This window comes from Mytilus trossulus, chromosome 5 (assembly GCF_036588685.1).
Source record: "Mytilus trossulus isolate FHL-02 chromosome 5, PNRI_Mtr1.1.1.hap1, whole genome shotgun sequence".
Classification (NCBI taxonomy): Eukaryota; Metazoa; Mollusca; class Bivalvia; order Mytilida; family Mytilidae; genus Mytilus; species Mytilus trossulus.
Window position 1 is genome coordinate 65,901,233 of NC_086377.1, and position 26,187 is coordinate 65,927,419.

General features: G+C 32.0%; 1 protein-coding gene across 3 annotated transcripts in view; it reads right to left on the minus strand.

The window, feature by feature from the left end:
• Window positions 1-847: 847 nt before the first annotated feature.
• Window positions 848-26,187, minus strand: part of LOC134719085 (guanine nucleotide-binding protein G(q) subunit alpha) — a 44,498-nt gene continuing 19,158 nt past the window's right edge. For 2 of the 3 annotated variants that reach the window (XM_063582028.1, XM_063582029.1), the window contains 2 exons: window positions 10,445-10,552; window positions 848-8,717 (listed from right to left, as the gene is read on the minus strand). In XM_063582028.1, the coding sequence (XP_063438098.1) occupies window positions 8,635-8,717; window positions 10,445-10,552 (191 nt within the window). In that variant the 3' untranslated portion in view covers window positions 848-8,634. Of the gene's footprint in view, window positions 8,718-10,444; window positions 10,553-25,458; window positions 25,767-26,187 lie in introns of those variants that run through there. The other variant, XM_063582030.1, reaches the window with a different exon arrangement.

Here is a 26,187-nt window from a genome sequence, read left to right on the forward strand (position 1 = left end):
TCTACAAGGGTGTCTTTTACATGCAAGAGATATGACTCTCTTAACAGAGGTCAGTCATTTATCGTCCCCTCATGACAGACTATTGATTCCTCAAGACCATACTCACAAATGGTGTCAAGAGAGAGCCAGAAAGTTAAGTCACTGGATTTTTTCTTTCCGGAATGGGGACTCAACCAAGAACCTTTGTGTTAGTAGTCCAATGCACTTATCACTACAACATCTTATTATATGGTTATCTATGCATTAATCATACTCAGAAGACAAATTTTATGAATGGATTATTTTAATCATGTAATAAATGGCATTTTATTTCCGTAATGGGGAGATAACTCCTGACAATGACATCCATTTTCAATATAGATTAGACCGTTTATTTTCCTGTTTGAGTGGTTTTACACTAGTATTTTGTTTGGCCCTTTATAGTTTGCTGTTAGTTGTGAACTAAGGCTCTGTGTTGAAGGCCATATTTTGACCTATAATGGTTTATTGTTCATTTTTTTGTGGATTAAAGAAAACTTGCATGTTTGTGGATATTTTATATCCTGGTATTGTGAAAGGCGGAGTACAAGACTATATAAAATGTCATTTGTTGAAAATATAACTTTGTGATTCAGTTGTACCCCCGAAATCCATGAAAATTGGTATCCAACGAATAATAATGAATCCACAGTACTTTTACAAATTATGACTTGGATGGATATTTTTTACATAGGCAATTGTACCACATCTCCTTATTTTTATATAAAAAGATTAAATGTATTACTACTGGAAGTGTTTAACGACCTTGACTGGCTGTTCTGCATTCCCACTGTCACTATAAATGCATTAATAATACTCAGAAGACAAATTTATGAATGGATTATTTTAATCATGTAATAGATGGCATTTTATTTCCGTAATGGGGAGATAACTCCTGACAAATGACATCCATTTTAAAGTAAACATGTTTTGTTTCAATACAAAAAGCACATTCTTTTAACAAAATAAAAATCTGTTCACAACTCAAATTAAGACACATACAACTGCTTTACAACCCATAAAGATTGACATTTGACTTCGGATATTCTCAGCCTCTGTTTCAAAATTGTTCAAATCGTTCCTATATAATTTTGAAAAAATTTGAACGAAAAAGAAAAACAACCCAGATTCAAAATTAATCTGCACAAATTGCCTCCTGTTTTTTAAATTTCTCAGTACGACCTTTGACCTTGACAAATGTCACGGTCAATGAACCAACTGGCGAAGGTCAGGGTCAATCATTACGGGTTGTACGTATACCTAAAAACAAACAGAAATTGTACAAATATTAGCTTTGTTACACTTAATGCGACAGAATTATTATAAGACTATAGTTTCTACACTTGGTTCAAATTCTGTATGAAAAAAACAAGATTCTTCATCATTTTGAAGATCAACCAATATTCTTTGACACTGATTGAACCTGAGGTTAAAACTGTTTAAACTTAAACCAAGTTTAATGCTATGCATCACTGGAGTACCAATTCTAATGCAACATCTTTTGTAACATTCTTTTTGATTGGATAACGACACCAGTTTCATGGCATCAATTCACAATTGATGCTCCGAAACATACTCATGTGCAGACGATGTATGCGATTTTAAATTAATGATTTAACATTGTTTTCTGCAAGTCTCATTAGAAATGAAGAATAATATTGTATTTTTAGCTACCACGTCACCATTAAACTTAATTTGGGACCATCAAATAACAAATCAATGCTGTCAGAGCTTAAAAATATACAGCTATCTCCTAATTGGTTGCTTTTATTGTATTACTTCATTTCTATTAAATTTATAATCTTTAAAAACTTCCTTAATTTGATTGAAAGCAAACTTACATTTGACCTAAAAGATCAGAAGTTTTACCAAATTATGATTGGGATTATAAAAGTTTGAAATTTTACGAAAAGAAAAGTTAAAAAAGTTGAAAGTTGCAACCACAAAAATCAGAGCTTAATAAAAAAAGTAGAGACAATATAACATAGTTTCAGATGTCACATGGTAATTATGATCCAATGATGCATAGCTTAACAAACCTACAGTCTCATTACTACAAGTAAAACAATTAAAGATTTAGACCAATCAAAAAAGGTTTCTCTAAACTTAATTTCCATATTTTTTTCTTTAAAATCTAAAAAGTATACTTTTTTACAAAAATCATGATATATTTCATAAATATTTGTTGCAAAGTTTTAAAAGCTTCTTAATTTTTATAAATAAACAACTTTTCAGTCTTGGTCTAATTTTACAGATTTTTCGCCAAATCACAGAAGCTTTGAAACATTGTTTTTTGAATGGTCTAAACATTAGCACTTATTTTTGGTACAGTTACAAAAAAGAGGTTGCAGTGAAATATAAACAACCTTGAACTTAACAATTAGAAATTACTCATGCATGACATTTATTGCACTGACCTTCAACTTTGACCTTTGAACATTTGATTTGTATTGGTTAAAAGACTAGTTACACACGGAAACAGTTCGACATGTGAATTTAAAGAGATTAAAAGAGGTAAACAGACAGAAAATGATATGCAAAGGTGAATAAGTTATAAAATTGAGAAACTCTCAAAAGTTGTGTGGTCATCTGGTCAAATTAAATGATTTTGAAAAGGGTACACATGGTATAAAAACATTGTGCAAAGTTTTAAATTCTCAGATTTAGAGGAGTTCAAAAGTATGGAACGAGTGTCATTGTCCAAAGGCTAATTCCTAGCTTCAAATTCTCAGTGAATACTTATAAATGCCAGAAAAAGGGTTAAAATGTTGGACAAGTTGTATGTCAAAATCTGTAGGTTTTTTTTATATATTAGTTTAAAAGAACGATGCATATTTTGACAATTAAAGAAAAAGCTTTGGTGCCATCTTGAATGTTTTGATCACAAAAAATACTTTGGCAGTTTTTTTCAGTCTAATGCTGATTTTTTCTCAGACATGAGGGGATGAAGTGGGATATTATTTTCAATTCATTTAATCTTTAAATAATCAAACACTTTGACATATGATCTCTAGTTTCATAAAAAATGTTTTGAAGTCAATTGACTTTATTATGCAAATCTTTAATTCAGATCATTTAAAGTTTCTATTTAGATGGTAAAAAATCTTGTCCTGGAGTTGTGACTTGCAAGGGATCCTAACCATCGCCCTACAACTTCCATTTTATAGAATACAAAAGCATAGTATTGGATTGAAACAGGAAAGCCAAATTTCCTGACGAATGTTTCTTAAGGGTAAGAGATTGAGAGATAGAAAACCATCAAACATCTTTGTACAGGTTAGTTGCTGTCTCTTTGTACAGGTCACTTGGTCAAGCTGATGCTAAAAAATAATGCCCACCAGAACTTTATCTGTTTGGGAGAATAGTCTATGAAGCCTTGACAAATATATCAATGAGTACTGAAAAGTCTGGAACAGATATTTTAAATGTCTTCTATCTGAATACAACAAATTCTATCAGAAAATAAATCCTGAGTACTCTAATCTGTACAAACCAAAAATATGTGTGTCATAAGTATGAATGAAAGGTCAAAGGTTAAAAAATAGGACAAAATTGCTTGACCATGGAAACAACATAAATCCATTCTGTTACAAAAAGCTGATATTAAATATTTGTATGTATGTATATCATGTTTCACCATGTGCAACCATTGCCAGGGAGAATTCATTTCACAGTATGATCAAATCAATAACTGCACCCTGTAAGGTATTTCTATTTTAGTAGTAATCTGAATTTCATTTTAGAATCAGAGAAGTCATGTTGTACAGTTTAAATTCTTTTTTTTTTGTATGTTATTAATCTTAAAATGATTTACTTTTCTGTATTTGTGTATACTATAGTTATTAAAAAAAAATACATTGCATTTCAAAAACGTTTTATCATTTACACGTTCAGGTTTGTTTGATTGGAAATTTTATAAAAGTCTTGAAGACAAAACAGATATTCTCATACTCTGAAGTGATTCTGTGTCCATGATGGTTGCCATGGTAATTTGTTAGTTTGTGATAAAAATTGCTTTGTTTATAATATACATGGTATAAACTTCTTTAGCGGCCAATCATATTGGACACCCAAAGACATATATTGACTGGTTAAATATATCACAATTTACAAAGTCTCATTCTAAAAATAGCACAATAATGAAAGTAGGGAATCCCCTAATGAAACGAATTATTATGGTGACAAATAATAACTTAAAAAACATCTCATTCCATTCACAAATAAATATGATTCATAAACACAGTTATATTATTATACAATTAAAGCAAGAAAGATTTACAGTATTACCTCCCTTAAAACAGTGTTTTAAGGAGTTCTTTAATTTAGATCTCTTTGAATAAGAAATCTAAAGTAAACTCCATTCTGAAGATTAGTTATAAGTCAACCAGATACCGGGTTTTATGATGAATGCACAGCAATAGTGCATGTTAGTGCACTTAAGGTAAAAGATAGTGCACTAAAGGTACATAATAACTCATTCTGATATTTCCTCCATTCCAAAATGGGTAAAACTTATAAATTGGCAACGACAATCAACTTTAAGATTGGACTTTTCTTCCTATCAATCATAATGCAAATTGAATATATCTTTCGAGAGAAAAGTTCCGGCTTGAATTTTGAGTTAAATTACATTTTTCCATAGTGGTAAGGAGGAAATTCATATCTATGTCTGACCTGTTTCATCATTATGATTGTTACTCTTACAAATATATCAAACAAATTCATCTAGAATTAAACCTATGCAATAATTGATACATCAATAAGGATACCCTAGGGAGTTGATCCCCTAACAATATAGGGAGTTAGGTACTGCTGTATATAAAAGTTATCTCAAATGAAGATTGTATAAGATTGCCCCTTAAGGAGAGACAACTTTAGCAAAAATGATTTATTAATAAAAAAAGTTCCATCATTTCAGCTATGATAATCGTACATTACAAATATGGTAAAATATTGCACTTTCATACTAAGACCAACATTTAGCAAAAATAATCAGCACAAAAGAACAGTAATGAAAACTATTGTCTACAAAGTCATCCCAGCCTGCCCTTAAAACTCAAGCTGAAATCTTAAATTTAAAAAAAAAAGTTTTCAAAAAACAAGTGGTCATATTGGCGCCATCTTAAACTTCGGATTGTAATTAGATATTTTTCTGGTTATCAGAAGGGAAAATATTGAACAGAGCCAAACATTTCTATGGATATATTTTTATTTTTTTCATTTGAATCTTCAGTGGAGGCAATTTTGAATTACGGATTGAAAGAATGACTTTTTTGAGACAACAGTTTTAACTAGCGTCTTCAACATGCCCTAAGATAAATACATTATATATAAAAGTCTGGTTGAAAGGTTATTTTTCCTTTAATCACTCATGCACGACCAACAAAATATATCTATGAACTAAAGACTCACAGAAAACTTCTAAAAAATTCATTCATTCATTCGTTCTAACATCATATGTTTGTTACCATGGTTATGTCAGCTTGTTGCAAAAGTTCAAAAGGTCGTATCCATAGTGACTCAAATTCATAGCTATAGTAAATTGACCTTTTTTAAGAAAAAAAAGGGCTGATTGCTTCATCGGTTTTCAAAGATCAGAAAACAAAGAACTATTGTAATTACTTCACTGATAATTGCGTAGGAAATCATTTGCAAAATACAATGAAATATACCGGCCTTTTATCTACAGACACCTTAAAACAAAATCTTGAAACCCAAATTTGTTTTTAAGCTCTTCACAAATCAGGAGTTTGAACTAAGTTAAGGGCAATAACTCTTCAAATCATAAGTACATTTGTGCCAACTATTTTTATAAATATATTTCTAGCTTTCTTAGATTATATCCAATCTGTTTCAGGTAAATGCTCAAAATAAATTGAACAAGCTTGCCTTTCACAAACGCATAACTGATTTAATGAGTTATCTACCTTAACTGAAGTCTACCCCTTTAAACTGGAAAAAAAATCTGATTTCAAAGAAAAAAAGTGGAAGGTTTGAAAACTGAATGCAACATTAAATAGCACTGTAATATCACTCGTCATATTGCACTTGAAGACCCTGTTCGTATGGCAAGAAAAAGAATTTGGTCAAAAAAGCGTTTCAAAGACATAAAAATAAATCTATCATTGGTTTGCCTAAAAATCTTCTCGGTGGTGTTACGTGCAGCTACACAAATTGTATGAAGAATTTATAGGGACTTTTCAAAATTTAGCAGTTTTTATTTCCAAACAAATACTATTATATTTGGTTGGTGGGCGAGTTTTTGTACTTGACAATAACTCTGAACATTTTAAAGATTAATGGGTGGTCAAAGCCAAATAAATTAGATATTCATTTGATAAAAAAAAATGCCATATTTTGAGACAGTTCCCACCTAAGAAAAGATTTAAGTGTGTTTTTCATGAATGCACAAAAAATGTTATAACATCAATTTTTTCTTTTAAGATTCACTAATAAAAATACAAAACTAGCTGACATATATACATCTTCAACATCGAATCTAATAAACAAAATCTTCAAAATCTTTTCCATATGAAGGTAGATTTTATCCATTTTGTTTAAAGCAAAATGCCCAACATACATTGTATACCATCTAATGTCAAACCAGCCTAAAAATAGCACAAAATAAATGTAGCAAAACCCCAAAGTGTTACAATTACACGAAGCTTGTGATCTGATACTGTTTTACAGAAACCTGATTCTCTAACTGCAAAAATGATTATAACGAAAAAACCCATCGGTTGAAATTAATTGACCATTCTAAAAAAAGCACAATACAAAAATGAAAGTAGGGAATTCCCCTGACACACATACACAGTCATACACACTCATAGAAAACAAAGGAATTCCTATCAGACAGATACAGAATAAATAGAGTCTACATTCACCACAGAACATCTGAACTAACACATGGAGGTCACCAAGTGATAAAAGTAATGTTGCCCTTTTACTATCGCCCTTAGGGAGATATCACTTTGGTGTCACCCTCAGGGAGATATAACCGAGTGATAAAAGTAATGTTGCTCTTTCACTTCCAGTGTGATATCGCACTCAGGGAGATATAACCAAGTGATAAAAGTAATGTTGCCCTTTCACTTTCAGGGTGTTGTAGCGGCATTATCGCCCTCAGGGAGATATCACTTTGGTGTCACCCTCAGGGAGATACATCTTTACTGTGAAAAAAAAATCAAAATGTAAAAAAAGCTACATGTAAACACTGTTGAATGTGTGGAATAAATTATTATGAATATAAACCTCCTGCATAACATTCATAGCAATGACGTGTGGGCCCTGATGTTATCAATGGTTGTATTTATATCATTTTAAAATATTACGTTGTTCATGAAAAATAAAATAAAAAATCTTACACCTTGGTACAAATCAGGGAGGAAATCAACCACAGCTAACAAAAGCAATATTACCCCTTTTGGGACTTATTTAATTGTTTGGGTTTTGCTATAACAATGAGGATACAATAAATGATTTCTTATTCCTGATCTTCAGAAAATTATTTTTCCCAATAATGTTATTTGAGGCGCCTCCAAAGCTATATGTACAGCTGGTTTTTTTTCTTCAGAAAAAGACATTTATCTTTAGCTAAATAGTTATTACAATAAAAAGGATTTCTTAATCTTTTAGGTTTTGAGAACTGCTAAAGCCAGGATCATGACAGAATATTTAATAAAAACTCAAAAAAATTGATCAACAATTCAAGGGAATATAGTTGCAAGTTTAAAAAAGAATAAACTATGTGTAATAGGTCTTCTACACATTTAGACCTGTTAGAAAAAAAACTACATATTGCTCAATTGAATAATTGTGAATAAAATTATATAAAGTATATTGAATCTATATAAGTCTTTTAGAAGAAAAACCTATAGAACTAGAAAGACAGATAACTTTATCAAATTAAAATTAAAGTGCTTGGTAATATGATGTCAATTCTCTCCAGTCGAAAAGATTCACCAGTGATTAAAATATTATTTTTATTTGCATCTGGGAAGTAAGGAAATGACGAGGCAAACATTTCCCCCTTGAAAATTCATTAAATGACAATACCTGTATCCCAATGAAATGAATATTTGTTCTCAATAAAAAAACAGAAAATTGAGGACAAAACTTTTATCACCCAGGAGAACCATGTTATGTTCAGACATTTATCTACTGTTAACAGGTTTACCATTAGTATAATAATATAGTGTTAGAAAAAAGGTCCATATACGCTTCTCATCTGTCTCTTAACCCAAGTCACAAAAAAATCTGACAAGAGAAAGACAGATTTCTGATCCTGGGTAACCATGGTTTCGCCATCGGCAACGATCTCTCATGACATTTGCCGTCGTCCAGAAAAATAACAAAATAGAGTTAGCAGTCATCTCCCTTTTTCACTTTCTTTCCGCCGTTCCACAAAGAAACACAACATATTTGGGACGTTCAGCAAGATGTTCGACATATTTAGTTGCTAAGTGATGATGATGGTTGCCAATGACAACAAATGCATCTCCATGACAACACATATAAACATACTAGCTGTCATATAAAGTATAGTTTATTTCTGACCAAGGCCACTTTTTCACGTTTCCATGGAACTACGTAATGGTCTGAATAATTGTCTTCTCACACTAAATTATATTCCTTTAAATTCAGTTGCAGAATCGTATCCTTTACGGCTGCAAATACGAACCTAATATTTTCTGTATCTGTAAACAGAAAAGGAAAAGTTTAGAGAGAGACATCAAACTTCTTGATACATTTAATAAACATATAACAGGGAATATTTCTTAATCTGTAAACAGAAAAGGAAAAGTTAAGAGAGAGACATCTTCAAAAGCTACATGTATCAAACTTCTTGGTTCATAAAACATATTTCAAGGAAAAATATTTAATGTGTCAATTAACTTTGGATTCATCAATTTTAATGGATTGTGGAAAACTTGCATTCATAATTGCCAATGGCATTTGTTAGCAAGTACTAAACTATCCCCACAAAAGTTCCTGTAAATTTTGACGTCGTCATCAATATCTGACGTCACAATGGAAAAATAAACAACCGATACCGGAAACACCGGAAGTAACTTGCACGAGAAGCACTGTTATGGGTTTTAGCACGAGACGCCCCTGATATGGGTTATCAGACCGGGCTGATATGGGTTATCAGCCTGGGTGGGAAATTATGGCTTGTGTACTTCCGTTCGTTACACATATGCAAAAGCTATCATATTAATGCTAAGTATATGATAAAACAAATTAAACTGCTCAATTATCAAGATTGCATTGTATCTGGCAGAGGAACACACAATGGAAATATGTGTAATCTAATAGTTATCAAAGGTACCAGGATTATAATTTAGTATGCCAGACGCCTGTTTCGTCTAAATAAGACTCATCAGAAACACTCATATCAAAATATTTTTCAATTAAACAAGAATGTGTCCAAAGTACACGGATGTCCCACTGGCACTATCATTTTCCATGTTCCATGGACCGTGAAATTGGGGTCAAAAGTCTAATTTGGCTTTAAAATAAGAAATATCATATCATAAGTATCAAGTGTACTAAGTTTCAAGTTGATTGGACTTCATCAAAAACTTTATTAAACCAGAAAATCCCACTTTCATTTTATATGTTCGGTTGACCGTGAACTTGGAGTCAAAAGTCTAATTTGGCTTTAAAATTAGAAATATCATATAATAAGCTACAAGTGTACTAAGTTTCAAGTTGATTGGACTTCATCTGCATCAAAAACTACATTGACCAAAAACTTTAACTTGCGGACAAACGAACGGACGGACGAAAGAACGGAGCCACAGACCAGACAAACATAATGCCCCACTACTATCGTAGGTGGGACATAAAAATATGATGTAAATAATTATAGTCTAACCTAGTTTTTTTACCCTGCACAGCTTTACAATATTTTTTTATAAAATAGTTTTGTTATAGCCCTACAAATCATTTTGTAACTTGAATATTTGAGTACATTAGTATAATTGATAACTGCTTTACATGTGCATTTTAAGGAATTCAAAAGAATAATAATCTCACTGTTCTATGTTGTTTGCTAGAGATTCGTCCCTGAAAAAGGACTATCGAGTAAGAGACAATATGGTTTTCCTCTAATCTCTACCCTAAAAATATTTTACATTCAACAACTTTGATCGATTGATTTAATTTTTGATGTTTAAACACGACTTTTCAGCTCCGCATTAAGGCTATTTGTGGTGGCCAGTTTTTATTGGTGGAGGAAGCTAGGGGGCCGGAGAAATCCATTAACCTTCGATAAGAAACTGACAATCCTAGTAAATTAAGATTCGAGTAAAGTGCATCCGCACGAGCAGGGTTTCAACTCACAACCTAAGTGCTGACTAGCTTGTGATTACAGTAGTATCTACTTAGGCCACCCAGGTCCCTCAGAAATAAATCATACCTGTTGCACATGTAAAATGAGAATATATGATCTTGTCTGGGTCAGGATTTAAATCAACAAACATCCTTAAAATAAACTCTCGTGCTGCCTGTGCATCCTTCTTTGCACCTGAAACAAAAGAAAAACAGATGACAGTATTAGTAGAAAGTTTTTTGTTATATATAAACATTTATATTTTATATAAAATCTCTTGCTGACCATGCTTCCTTTGTTGCATTCAAAGAGCATATTCTTTTGAGTTTGAATGTCAGAAAAGCTTCCTATAAGTTTATACTTCTGAATCAGTCTTCTTAAAAAATACAATGTACAATGATCATGATGATATATGTTAATGACCCAATCATCTTTTCTAAAAATAAACACAACTTTTTTTATTACATGCCTGAAGGTAAAATGTTGGACTCTTCATTTAACCTATTAACAGTCCTTGCGTTTGCTGCATTTGTTTATGTTCAAACAAACACTGTTTTCTGCCTTAAAATCTCTTGTTTTAATACCATTCATTTTCAAAATATTTTTTTATTCAAAACAGTGATGCAGATATTAGACAGAAATAATCGTTCTAAAAATAAATAAAGTACAGAGAAAGATGGCTTAAAAATTTCAAAGAATACATGAAAACCATTGCATCCCTTTTTGTTATTCCACTTCAGAAAGCTAACATAGAGATAGACTAGGCCAATTTATTTGTCAATCAAAATCCCACAGTTCGGTTAGGAGTTACTGACAAATTTTATTTAGATTTTACTGTAAAACTAAATTTCTAATCTTATGTAGATTTTGCTGTAAAACTTTATTTCTAATCATATGTAGATTTTACAGTTAAACTAAATTTCTAATCTTATGTAGATTTTACTGTAAAACTTAATTTCTAATCTTATGTAGATTTTACTGTAAAACTAAATGTCTAATCTTATGTAGATTTTACTGTAAAACTTAATTTCTAATCTTATGTAGATTTGACTGTAAAACTACTTTTCCATGTCATAAGTAATAAGTAAAACACATAAATCATGACCCATTTAACACCTGTACATGTCCTTTAACACATAAAACAACCTCCCACATTGTGTACATGATGTAGTTACATCGCCATCGAGGACGTCATCAGATGTACCTCTGACAATTCAATCAAATTAATAATAGTTTTATAAAATGATTATGGATGTTTTTCTTTTCAACCTGTCCTTTGAAAAAGTGGGCAAATGATCAAAATATTCTCTAATATGGATGTTCACTCCTTTTGTTTATGAATTGTTGAAAGACATTCAGAATCTTCTGTTTTTTCCATATGGTGCCAATAAATTTCCCCCATTAAGCCCTACTTCTCTTTTCATAATTTTATAACACATATCGTTTTGAAAAAAAAGTCATATTTGAAAAGCTTATAAAAATCCTCATTTTTTCATAGTTTTTGAAAGAAAAGTTGCCAATGTTACATGTATAAAAAATCTAGAGAGAATCATTTCCCGCCAAATTCTCTATAACTTCATGAACTTATAGCTGGAACAACAAGCACATGGACCTTTCACATTTTTCTGCTTTATTTTTAGTTATTCATATATCATTTTGTTATAATCTTTTAAAAAGCATGATACTTTGAACTGTCATGCTTTTTAAAAGATTATAACAAAATGATATATGAACACTAGAAAAACCAAAGAGCTATCAAGCCCGCTTACTGCCTATGATGCCTGTAAACAGCTATTATTATTGACTAGATCGATTTTATAGACGTTCTACATTCAAAATAGCTGTCGTATTTCAAAGTTGCTGTCAATCAGTTATTTTTGCCGTCTGCAGTTAAAATCGTCTTTCCGCTCGGCAGATTTGACCTTTATCTTTTAATCCCTCTGATATCATCAGATAACGACGGTCCTTTAACAGACGTCCGTTTAATTGAGAAGTTAAATCTCGCGATCGGTATCGTGAACGTTGTTTTTAATTTAAAGTTTTTGCAATGATATATATAATGTTCATGATGTTTATGTGGTATCTTTCAAATTAATACAAGTTATAATATATATGGTTCGGAAGACTTTGAAAAATATTCGAAAGCGGTAAAATCATCCTAAAGTTTAAACGCCATTTTTAAATTCATAATTTTAGTACCTTGACGAATATGTTAAATTGTTTCACCCAGGCATATACAATCAACCTTGTGAATTGAGTTCACATCAAAGGAGATTGTCATTCGACAAGTAGGAGAGTTAATTGCTTAATCCAGGTGAAAAAAGTTCTTTGATAGCGGCGATCCTTTTTTGATAATAATTAAATGTTCTAGTTTCGTAATGATATTTATAGTATTGAAATGTTTCAAATGAATTTTAAATTATAAATTGTTAATTATGGAATACGCATTTTTTACCAGTCAGGAACCATGATAGCGTATAATTTGTTTTCTTTATCAAACAGAAAAGTGGATTTTTATATTATTTCCACTTTTAAATTTCATAATTGAGATTTGTCCGACTGTAAAAATTTACCATAGATTCGTTTTAAAATAGCGTAATAATCAATTAGAATATAAATACAAATTTCGTTGCCGTATTTACTGATCATCGTCTTTTCTTGATTTTAGGTGTTTATTGAATGGTATGTGAACAATAAACAGGCACGTGAAATTTTGTCAGATATATATAAATTATTATCCGACATATAATTCTGCAATAAAATGTCTCTGTCCAAATTTTGACAGAAGAATAAAATGCCTTGTGGCATTTGATTTTGTTCAAGATTTTTATTCACATACCTGTCTATTTGCATGTTAATAGTTTTGTTCATGTTCGATAAAATTCCTTATCTAACCAGGAACATATATATTCCCAGATATAACACATGTTTTTCATAATTTCGGGGTGAATGAAATTTCCTTTAACAAAGTTGATTTACCAGTATTTAGTAAGGTCTCCACCTCATGTTTATAAGCATACGCATTGTGAGTAAAGTTAATTCACAGAATTTGTGTATTCCTTCAGTAATAATAATTCTTTATTCCGTAAGCAAATATACAGCTCATAGGATTAAATACATACACAAATTATACAGTTTACATAAACATATACATATACAGCATTACTATATAGCGGAGTTTGGCATATAATTTACATTGGTAATAAAGGTACAAAACAAAAATCAAGTGTTACGAATTTTCTCTGCCTCGTACAGATATTTACCCAGATTATTTAATTCTATAATATTTCTTACAGATAGTAATTGAACTAATTTGAAGGTAGATGGGTTTCTGTAATAATATATCTTAATATATTTACTTCTGACATTTACATATTTATCACACTCTAATATAAAATGATATTCGTCTTCGATGACTTTCTTATTACACATATTACAAACACGCTCATTTCTGGAAATATTAAAGTATCTTCCAGTTTCTACATTAAGTGAATGTGAATTTATTCTATATTTAGTTAAATATGACTGATATAAACTGTTCAATGGTCGATTCAAATAAAATTGCAAAGTATGTCCATCATGTATATATTGATATAAATAACATTTTGAAGTGTTTTCAAAAAATGACAAGGCTTCGGCTATATAATTATCAACAATTCTTTTTTTAAATTCATGCAAAAATAGTTGACTATTTCCAACACTTTGTGCTAACCATATAGTAATCCCCAATTTTGATTGCGGTTTTCTTAAAAGAAACAACCTATTGTATTTGAAAAAGTACGGTAATTGGACAAAGTTGTTGTTTTACTATTCATATACGCATGCTATGTTCTGTATCGTTTTTCGGGGTTGTCAGTATGACCAAGGAGATTATATGAAAAGGTCTCATATAACCTCCTTGGTATCATATTTTAGATCGTTTAAAGTATTAGTTCGTGTTCTAAAATTTTAATAAATTTCAAAATGTACTACTTTGAATCCTGTAATATTCACCTTTCTTAATGAAAAAGATTCATTTTTACCAAGGAGGTCATATAACTTCCTTGTTTTTACATTTAATCATTTTTTGAAATATATATAACATAACTTTATATATCAGTATCTGAGACTGCTAGTTCTTCACGTAAATTGCTAACTTTTAATCTAACTATTGAACATTGCTTATAATTAAATTGAATGGGGTCAAGCTATTTTTTCTTTTATTCCTTAAATTTTATTCTATTTTACATTTTGTTGTACCGTTTTATATCTCAGTTAAAGAAGATTGTGTTTGTTAAAATTGTTCTCAAGCTGTCAGTAGTTTTCTTTTGACTTTATCGTGTATATATGTATATAAAGAAGAACATCAATACACTAGTTGATAGCCGCCAGTGGTGGATTGACCCGGGCATAGGCCGGGGGCATAATTGGCACGTGTTGAGGAGACAAATTGGAAAGAAACATAATGAATGATTGTCGACAGTTTAACGTCCAGTGGCAAATGTTTCATGCATGTTTCACTGGACGAGGATATCAACTGGCAGAAAAATGAAAAAATAAAGTGGAATGGTAAAAAACAAATACGATATAGCAGAGACATATAATACAATATGTCTCTGGATACAGTAATAAAATATTTAAATGGTTTACATGGTGCCCCCAGGCATACGAGGTTCTGGTCCGCACATACAATCAATTTCTTAAAAAATGTGGGTCCCCCCCAATGTTTTATATAAAAATTGTCACGCGTAAAATGTACATAATGTAATTTGAAAATTATCCTTATTTGTATACAATTAATTTGGTTTATAAAATTTATGGAATTTGATTACATTATCTTAATCTATAAAATCTATAATCCCTTTTTTTTGATGAAAATTTAATAATTTCATGCACGCAATTTTATACATCTTAGTGGTCAACAGATGTAGCTTGACCTTTAACTTGACATTGCTCAGTTTGTTCGCTTAAAATTAGCTGACACCAATTATCTTCTTGCACGAGAATTTCATACGGCGGCAAAATTCACGTAACAGTAAACTTAGGTGACCTTACTAAATGACCGTGGGAAAATCAATTCAGTGTTACATTCTATGTGTAATATTCGAGGCTCTTGAGGGTCCATTTGCAATTAATTTATGGAAGTCTAAATTATAATCCTTTTTCAAATACATAAAAAATGTCTTCTTTAACTATTTATATTTTATTAGTCAACTCAATGGCGTTGCCGCGTATGTAAGATATACACGTCCATGAACAACAATATTCATTACGGTACATGTCGTGGAGATCGTACCAATTATATTCAATTATTATTTTAACTTATAAATCTCTAAAAGTTACAAAAGTCGAGTGTGTGAGTTGCTAAGGTAGAGTTCCAAGTTAGTGAGCTATCTGCGGACTAGGATGTATTTTTAAAAAAGGCAGGAGGAGCTAATTGGAAAAAAGGCAGAACAGAGATACGACTAAAAAAATGCCGGACATTTACTTTTATTTCACCCCAACCCCCTTTTTTAAAAAGAAACAATTATGTGGTAGCCCCCTTCTGAAAGTCGAGTTGTGAGTTACAAAAACATTTATACCTTCTCTAAATTTTTTTATTTCCTTAATGAAACAGTCGTCAGAGTTTTCAGGTTTACTTCGCATTTAAAAACAAAGCATGCGTGCGGTGACCTACAGTTGTTAATATATGTGTCATTTTGGTCTCTTGTGGACATATATCTCATTGGCAATCATACCACATCTTTTTTTGCATGAGGCTGGGTACTGGTATTTTGATGGAAGGTTTTAAAAGAGTTGTTTGAGACTTGTCTTTACTTCCTTTTGACGATAAACTTCTATCCAAGAATACAAATCTTTATTTTCAAGTTAGTAAAAGTTATTAATACTTTACCCACAGCATGCCGAAAAAGTCCATTTATGCGTAAAATTATATACGGATGCAATATTTGCCACTCCACGTTCAGATATCCCAATTAGAGATGTATACCAACATTAAACATATATTTGTACCTATTTAAAAAACAGCTCAGTAGACTTCACCTGCCAATTAATCTTAAGCTGTATAAACTAATACAACTGTACCATTGCAATCAACATGTAAATAATGTCTTTTACATGAAAGCTACAATTACGAAGAGACATTAGATTACACACAGGTGTCAACACATGTATAAATTTACACACCGACCAATAAGTTGTCATAAATCACGTGTGTGGACGCTGACCAGTATCAATAAACGGCCAGTTTAAGAAGTCAAATCAAGGTGTGATTATCATTAACTTCTCTCTATAGAAGCAGATTCAATAGCAATGAAATCTTGTTCGAAAAAACCTGAACCTGGGAACAGTATATCTATATATGTTCCTGCCTGAATTGCGGGGGGGGGGGGGTACCCCCGGTAAATCCGCCTCTGAATTCAAACGTTATATCGAATTAATATAAGCAGAAATAAACACGCCTAGTCAATCTCCTATTACTTCAATTTTTCGATACAAAGAACAAATAATTAAGATTAGTTTATTGAAAATGCAGTTATGTTGAAATGATCTGCAATTACCTTTTTTTTTTATATTTTATATTTTTTAGAGATTGTGATAATTTGCAAATTACTTATATCAACGTATGTTGCAGTAAATGGTATTGATCTATGAGCTTGTTAAATTTTACGCACATGTCATTGCGGACAAGTCTACATACATATTATGCATATAAAAAGCAGGACCACTCCAGGAGTCTCATGGTTTGGTGTATTTCTTTCGTTAATGCACATTACAGTTGGTCCGAGACCACAATTGACGTCCCTTTTACAAATATAGTCCCTAGTGTTGACAGTGGGTTACTTGCCATTAATTAACAACACACTAAAAGTTTCTTTGAGAAAGCGCAGGTGGGATTTTTTTTATTTTCATTTATGTTCTAAAAGAAATACGAAATAATTGTGGTCTCGGACCAGTTGTTTCAGAGGTTATACTTGGCCCAATAGTTTGAAGGGGAGAAGATTTTTTATAAAAGCTAACAAGAGCGGGAGACATTTCCGGTGTTCTGGGATTTGACAGACTACGAGAAATGGACGTACGACAAAACATTTTAAATAAGTTCTAGTAGGACATAATTCGGAAAAGAAAACATAACGTAATATATGCATAAGTTGCGGGTGCAGAACTTTTTATATAGGAAGGTGTCGCTTTAGTCATGCTTCAGTGATTCCCTATATAATCGTACAAACTTTTCTCACTAAAAAAGGGGGGCTGGATCCGCCTATGTACTTTTACGGGGTCAATCCTGGTATTTTGATTAATGGCGATAAACACGTTACCCAATCTCGTGCCAATATTATACCCTAATAGGATTGAATATCAAAGGAAGTAACCCATCGAAGATATAGGGATTGTGTTTCTTCTATTAAAAATTCAGAGTGGTTAATTAGAACTATTCAAATTAAGGAATGAATGTGGTATACGCCATTCTTGTGCATTATGAAATAGAAACTACAAATATGACCACATAAGTGATAAATACTGGTAACACAGATTGGCAATCTACGGTAGATGAATTAATTGAGGAGAAATCTGTGAATTTTATGCATATTAGGGTTATCAAATATCAGATATCAGCTGGGTATTGTATATTTTTGTATTATTTTTTAACAAGAGGTTACATAGTCCATAACGGCGTCTTCTGTATCTTTTACAAAAGTATATTTGACTAGTCTACTACATTTATAGAATAATGAATGGAAACAGGGAAAATGTCAAAGAGACAACAACCCAACAAACATAAACAAGTCAACCCAATGACACCAATGCACATGCACAACACAGCGAGAAAGTCCACACCAGAGGCTGCCCCGATCAGGCCCCGAAACACAGCGTATCAAAAATATGGACGCAATTCTCAGAAACATTTAGATGACCCCCCCCCCCCCCCCAAAAAAAAAGCAGCATACAAGACCAACACAGCCTATCAGCGTTCTTGACTTTGGACGGACGCAAATGCGACTGGATTAAACAGATTTTATGGGCGCTCAACCAAACCTTTTAACCTTTAGTCATTTCATTTTTGAACACCAACAATGTTGAGTGTCACGGTCAAATAACAAATGTTCAGGGGTCCATAAAATATATTGTTTCTGCAACTGTCTAAAATTTGCAAATGAAACACCTCATCCAAAACATCTAAATATAGAATACGAATTTTATATGTTGTACACTATACTTCTTATTGTTGTCTTCGTAATAACCCTATATTTGGATTTTACACCAATTAAATTATTTGATTTTTGCCCAAAAGAGGCCTCTCTTAACGAAATCTGCAGAAGGGGTATTTTACATATATGCAAAATAGTTAAGTTGCTACCCCCTTTTCCGTTAATTATGACGCTGCAAGCTATGGGATTTAATAATAATTACAGCTAGTTTCCTAAACCTTGTAGAGTACTTTGGAAGGCTTGCTTGCTTTGTTTGTATAAACGTAAATTCGAGCTTAACATTAAAAATTGACATCTTCAAACAATTTATAGGCAATTAAACTGTGTTATATATTTTAATTACAATTGTACAATACAAAAACAAAGCAAGCAAGCTAACCAAAATATTGCTTTACATGCATTTGGAAATTAGCTGTAATAATTTCAAAAGGCTATTTGTTTCTTCACAAAATAACCATACTTTGCGTAGTGGTTATGTAAGCACCTCTTTTTTACGAAACTAGGATGAAGTCCAAACAAAAAAGAATCAACAATATAGTAAATCATTCTATAAGCAAGCATCATAAATTGTTAGAGATACACCATTTGTTTTAATGGTTTTCCTTATTTTCACGCACACCTAGCTTTTGGCTTAACTCTCAACCCGACTTTCGTAACTCGCATCATAACTTTTGTTTTTCTCAACGCGATTCCCCGCAACAAGTGAATTTTCATCTCGGCACGCAAAATAAGTTCATTTAAATGTTTTTCGTATATATTTTATTTGATACCAATATTGACTTAATGTATTACTTCCATGGTCTTATTCGTCTACATACTGTCAGTCAGTCAGTCTCACTTGCGGACAAACTTTTCACGTTCTAAAATTATACACTAAAGTAGTATGCTATACAAACAATAAGTTTAACTTTATTATTTAAACGTTGATCTGGAATAAATTTTATTGAACAATTAAAGTCGCAGAAATCTTGAGATACGATCAATGTGGCATTATACACAATACAAATAAGCGCACATAGAAGACTTGTTGCGACACCTAACCTATTACAGGTAATATACATGTAGCTGTCGGTAATTCGAAAATGTCGAGGAAAACTCGCACTAAATTCAAATAGCCGGAAATGTCAAGGAAGACTGATTTTGGGGTGTTACTAATTACAATGACTAACTAATCCGAATAATTCAGTCGTTTATATTACGCTGATCTACGATAACCTCGCAAGTAGGAGAGGACCATTTCGGGGAGGGACCGAATTATTCGGATTCACAAAATAATGATGTGTATAGCAAGAGACTTGTGATTTTTTTTGTGCTAATAAATATTATCTAAAGTATAAATTAAACATTTTAAAACCATATAATTTACATATGTTTTTTTTAGGTATGCTATAGTTATGCATGAACTTATTTAACTAAGAACAAATATTGACATAGGAATAACTGTTTTCAGATGTATATGACAAAAACAACATAATTAATTTGAAGTCGAATTTCAGGGTTGAAAATTTGTAAGGGTTCTGCGGAACCCACATCTTCGCTTGCCAAGGATTACGATCCACTCCCGTTTTCTCCACGTCGGTACCGTGGAGAGAACGGGAATGGATCGTAACCCTTAGCTAACAAAGATGCGGAACCCAGTGTCTCGCCTACTTTTGCTGTTAACAAAAATGACGAAAAAAAATCAATAAAAAAACTCCTCTCGATACTATCTTTTGATTGTCAGAAGCTTCTGTAAAATATAAAAAAAAAATGTGGTATGATGGCCAATGAGACCTCTGTCCACAAAAAAAAACAAAATAACACAGACATTAATAACTATAGTTCAACGTACGGCCTTCAACAATGAGCAAAGCCCATACCGCATAGTCGGCTATAAAAGGCCCCAATATGACAATGTAAAACAATTCAAACGAGAAAACTAACAGCCTAATTTATAGAAAAATTAACGAAAAAAAAAATTGTATCACATACACAAACGACAACACCTGAATTACAGGCGCCGGACTTGGTACAGACACATACATAAATAATGTGGCTAAAGGCTTTGCTCATTGTTGAAGGCTGTACGGTGACCTATAATTGTTAATGTTTGTGTCATTTTGGTCTTTTGTGGATAGTTGTCTCATTGGTAATCATACCACATCTTTTTTTTTTTTTTAAAGTTTGGTGGAAATCAAAGATAATTTTTATCAGAATTTTAAAAACTTTAACCACAGAGTGAATATTTGCGGACGACGCAGACGGAATGGAGGATCGCTATGTTTCGCGTTTTCATCGTAGGCTCGCCAAAAATGGGGCTGGGCCTTTGCTGATAGAATATTTATTTCAACTATGATAATTTATTACAAGCTCTGCAATCATCTTCACTTTCCATGCCTCATTTTAAGCCCATTTTTATGGGCATTGTGTATTCTGGTCTGGAGGTCCGTTACGGTCTGTCCGTTCATTCGTTTCTTTTTCCCTCCGTCTTCAACTTAAAAACTTTGGTTGTTTTTGTTGTTTTGATGTCAACCCAAAATCAACTTGAAACTGAGTACACATGTTCCCTGTGATATGATCTTTTAATTTCAATGCCAATTTAAAGTTTTTTACTCCCATCTTCACGGTCTACTGGTACTGAACATAGAAAATGATAGTGCGGATGGGGCATCCGTGTACTATCACATTTTCTTGTTGTTTATGTAAAAACAAAGATGTGTACAGCAAGCTGGACTATGTAAAAAGTAGTTGTTGCATTATTAAATTTTGTTTTTATATTTTTATCCAAAATACTCTCGAAATTGATACCCATCTTTATTTTCGGACAGCCTCTTTTACTGGACGTTGACTCTATTGTTTTCTATCGTCTTCGACATGCATGAAATAGTTTCCACTAGGGACGCAACCAACAATCACTCAAACAACCCAACGTTTTGATTTTTTCCGTCTATTGTTATGGACGACATAAAAAAATTAACCAAGGATACACAATTGAATTTTTTTTAATTTTTTTATCCTACATAGAATTTTTGATGTCGACCCTTACGCTTACGTATACGTTATTGTATCATCTTTAGGAGAAACCAGCCGGTTCACAAGGCGGAGCTTCCATTTGAATTTTAAGGGGGTGGCTTAGATGAAAAATAATGTTTTTTTTCGCAAAGCTGTCTGTCCAGCAAATGTTTCTTACTCATAACTCCTGTCCTGTATTTTTTCTTATTTCCAGCCTTGCTGCGTGAAAGAACTTGTATACACAACCGTAGAATTGTACACAAAATAGGCGTGCATTGCCCGTCGATGGGGACAATCGGTCATGCGTTACATTTAAAGCTTTCATCATACCGGGGTATTGACAGATATTACTTTTGTTGTAACATTCTTATCGGTATAACTGCATTCAATAAAGTTTAGTTATTATACCCCACGCAACGGGTTGCGCAGGGTATAATGTTTTTGACCCGTCCGTCCGTCCGTCCGTCAGTCCTGTTTCTTGTCATCTCAACTCCTCTCAAACCACACAACAGAATTTCACGAAACCTTTTCAGATGATAAGGACATACTATGTAGTTGTGGATATCGACGGGAAATTGCGATTCAATTTTTTCTAGGAGTTACGCCCCTTTGAACTTATTTACTTTAATGTACTACTGTAACAGTTTGTCATCGCAACTCCTCTCAAACCACTCAACAGAATTTCACGAAACCTTTTCAGATAATAAGGACATACTATGTAGTTGTGGATATCGACGGGAAATTGCGATTCAATTTTTTTCTAGGAGTTAAGCCTCTTTGAACCTATTTTCTTTAATGTACTACTGCAACAGTTTGTCATCGCAACTGCTCTCAAACCACACAACAGAATTTCACGAAACCTTTCAGATGATAAGGACATACTATGTAGTTGTGGATATCGACAGGAAATTGCGATTCAATTTTTTTCTAGGAGTTACGCCCCTTTTAATTATTTACTTTAATGTACTACTGCAACAGTTTGTCATCGCAACTCCTCTCAAACCACACAACAGAATTTCACGAAACCTTTTCAGATAATAAGGACATACTATGTAGTTGTGCATATCGACGAGATTTTGTTTCTCCAGTGAAAATATGAAGACGTGGGGTATATGAGCGTGCTCACAAAGGTTCTTTAATTTTGTACAGGTTCAATAATATGTACGATAGCCGACATACTTGACATGTATGCATGGTATAGTTACCACTGAACGCATATAAAACAAATATTAGTAACATACTCAAAATTTTTTTTTTAATATATTAGCGATTAATTATATGAATGGCGAGGTACAAGTTATAATCTTTATAGAGAAAAGCTCTCGGTTACAAAGAAAACAATACCATGGCAAACAAGATTGTATGAAATTTGGGCTATAAAAGGAAAAATCGAACTTATAGCTCGGTAATGTCAGATAACAACGAGTATGGTTTTTCTTTACTTTTTCCATATGATAGCCAATGACAATAGTAGATGCACTTGGGCAAATATCAAACTAGTCCCGACTATGAAAAAAATATTTGCCACTGGACGTTTTAAGCAGCAACAATGTAATTATATTTAAAGTATAAAATCCGCGTTATAAAATCTCTGTATTTGGCTTTCGACACATACAAAACTTCTTTTTTTTTATTTAGCACCGAATTCATATTTTAATGCATTTTACAAAGACGGTGATAAAGACAATGCTGCAGGTTGCTAAAAACCATTAAATGTTAAAAAGGCATCACAGTATAATTGTTCCAGACAGTATGAGTTTTTGGACTGTACGCGTACAATGTGGACCGTATGCATACTTTTTGAAAATACTCATACACTCGGACCGTGTCAAGTTTTTTCTTTTCTGCCGTCTCTATCTTGTTTGTTCTCTCCTTCTTTCCTTCATTGTACGTTTATGTAGGATTGTATTGTATTATGGAAATGGGGAATGTGTCTGACTAAAATTAAGAAATTAGTCAAGTTTATTAGATACAAATGCGTATAACGAATCAGCATAACTTAACTCTCAAATTAATATAAAAAAGTTCAATTGCAATTGAAATAAAAACTGTACATTTTAACTATTCAAAAAAGTCACGCTAATTAAATATGTTAATCTCTTGTATTTAGCATGTCGATCAGTAATACATTAATTGAATTATGAAGATTTCGGAAGTAAACACAATGTAGGAGGACATTTTTTTTAATATTTAGCAACTTTACAAAAAAAATGCAAATTCAAAGGAACATGCATGATCTGCAAACATGTAAATGTTAAAAACAATATTAATAAAATTGAGAATGGAAATGGGGAATGTGTCAAAGAGACAACAACACAACCATAGAAAAAACAACAGCAGAAGGTCACCAATGTAGCGAGAAATTCGGAAATTACGTTACTTGTGTGGTAGCAAGTGTCACTGTAGGCGAGAGTACCAAACTAGGATTCGGAACAATAATACAAATAATATCAATTTGTAAAACTAAAAATAAAGATTGTGATAAGGTTTGTTTAAATTTAACCCATATGATCCAACAACATGTATGATCAGCTCGTACTGGACCGTACGCGAATACTCATACGGTCCGACCGTACGCGTATGGTCGGACCGTACGATTATACGCATACGGTCCAAATACTCTGGATCATAATCACATTTGATTTGTTTACGCTTGGTAACTGAACATAAACTTCACTGATTATTGTAACATGATTGAAGAATATACGTGAATGGTGTGAGAATGCAAAATACATTCTGAGGTGATGAAAGTTTATTTAACAGCAATACACAAGTCGGTTTTGGTTGAAAAAATAAAACAATATGTGCATAGTAAAAAAATACAGGCCATCGATTTATGCTTGACTACATGACACACAATTGCATACTTGTTTAACATTTATTGTAGGCCCGTCTTTCTGGAAACTTTAATTTTTAGTCCATTTTCTCTATTAATTGGTACTTTTCCTTTATACATAAAGTTGTTGGACTATTATTCTTTGCAGTAAGTGTTTGATAAGCATTATGTTATAATCGCATTCTGAGGAATGACTAAATTCTATCTTTCTTTTCGGAAGTGATAAAGACTGAAGTTTTTAACGGCTAGACACCTTTTACGCTGTCGGTTTTGTTAATTGAAAGTGTGTATTGTCTAGTCTATCGTTCACACATCCACATCAAATTGATCCAATTAGAAATAAGCAATAATAGTATATATTGTTACACGGACCAATCAAATGTGGGTGTAGGTGGGGCATGTTTTTTTTATATATTAAAACAAATACCGGGAATGTCGCATTACGTTTAAAACCTTTTTCACAATCAATTAAGTAATATGTTTATTTCGTGTACTTCTCTTCATGGATATTCTATTCGTCTTGACCAAAGAGGCGATGAATAGATTTTAACAATAGAGTTTTCCGGCAAGTGTACAGATATTCAAGTAAATAATTATTAAAGCAAGTAATACAACGTGCATACTATGATAGTAGAACTATAGAAAGCATATATTTCCCACGTGTATGAAGGAGTTTGAAAAGATTTCTGTAATATTTCAGTATAAAATAGGTTTCTCGTGTAGACTTCTTTGTGGAAATCATAGAGTTTAAAATATTTATATTTCTCACGAATTTTTTATGTTTGTAAACTGTGAGCCTCTGTTATTGTACTTTGGTTTATGAGAATAAAGATATACAATATATATACAATATGTCATAAAATTTGATAAATTGACATCTCGGCTTCTAATAACCAATTAGGGAAAAGAAAGCATGTAATATATTAACTTTATTTGATTGCATCTGATTGAAGATGTTTTCCTAGGAAAATACACTAACTAATTATTCATTCACATCAGAGACATATATACACATGTGTATATAATATGTCTCTGTTCACATGAACATCTCCGTATTATATTCGGAATACTTTTGAATATTGTACGCTACATATACATGCATTCTAATCTAAACAGAATAAAATAATGTTAGTCAAATAAAGACAAGTCTGCTCTGTTCTATCATAAAACGATTCTGTTAGTCAACGTAAACAATTTCAAATTAAAAAATCAAACAATTGTAAAACAAGAAAATAACAGGCACGTGATTTATTGCAATATTTAGGTTATTCGGTCTATATAATTCACTCAAATCTGATGTTTGAATCCCTTTAAAAGAATTATGAAATGTTAAAAAACACTTTCATAAAAAAAATCGCGTGCCTGTTAAATGCGCACATACCTATATGTGTACCTAAAGCAACAGAAAAAATGGTTAATAATGATACTTAGTCTTTCAATTGAATATCTTTATATTAAACATATGATTAAATGTACGATTTCAGCAATATGAATCCTTTCAATAATGTTAATTTATATAAATCAATTAACTATTTCAACATTCCTTCATTTTACAACTTTTTTTTATTACACTGTCATTGAAATTGACAAATAGCCGCTCCTACTAATTAAGGTGGTTTCCTTTGATGTGAATTAATCTCAGGTAGGTCTGCTTATGAAAACAACTCATAAGCTTTGGACGATGTTTACTTGTGGTAATTAAGAATATAAAGAACAAATGTGACTTTTTCAATTCTTTTGAGCGGTTAATTTTAAATCTTAAATATTAAAATTTGCATTCATGATAATTGTATTAATTTGAAAGATACCACATA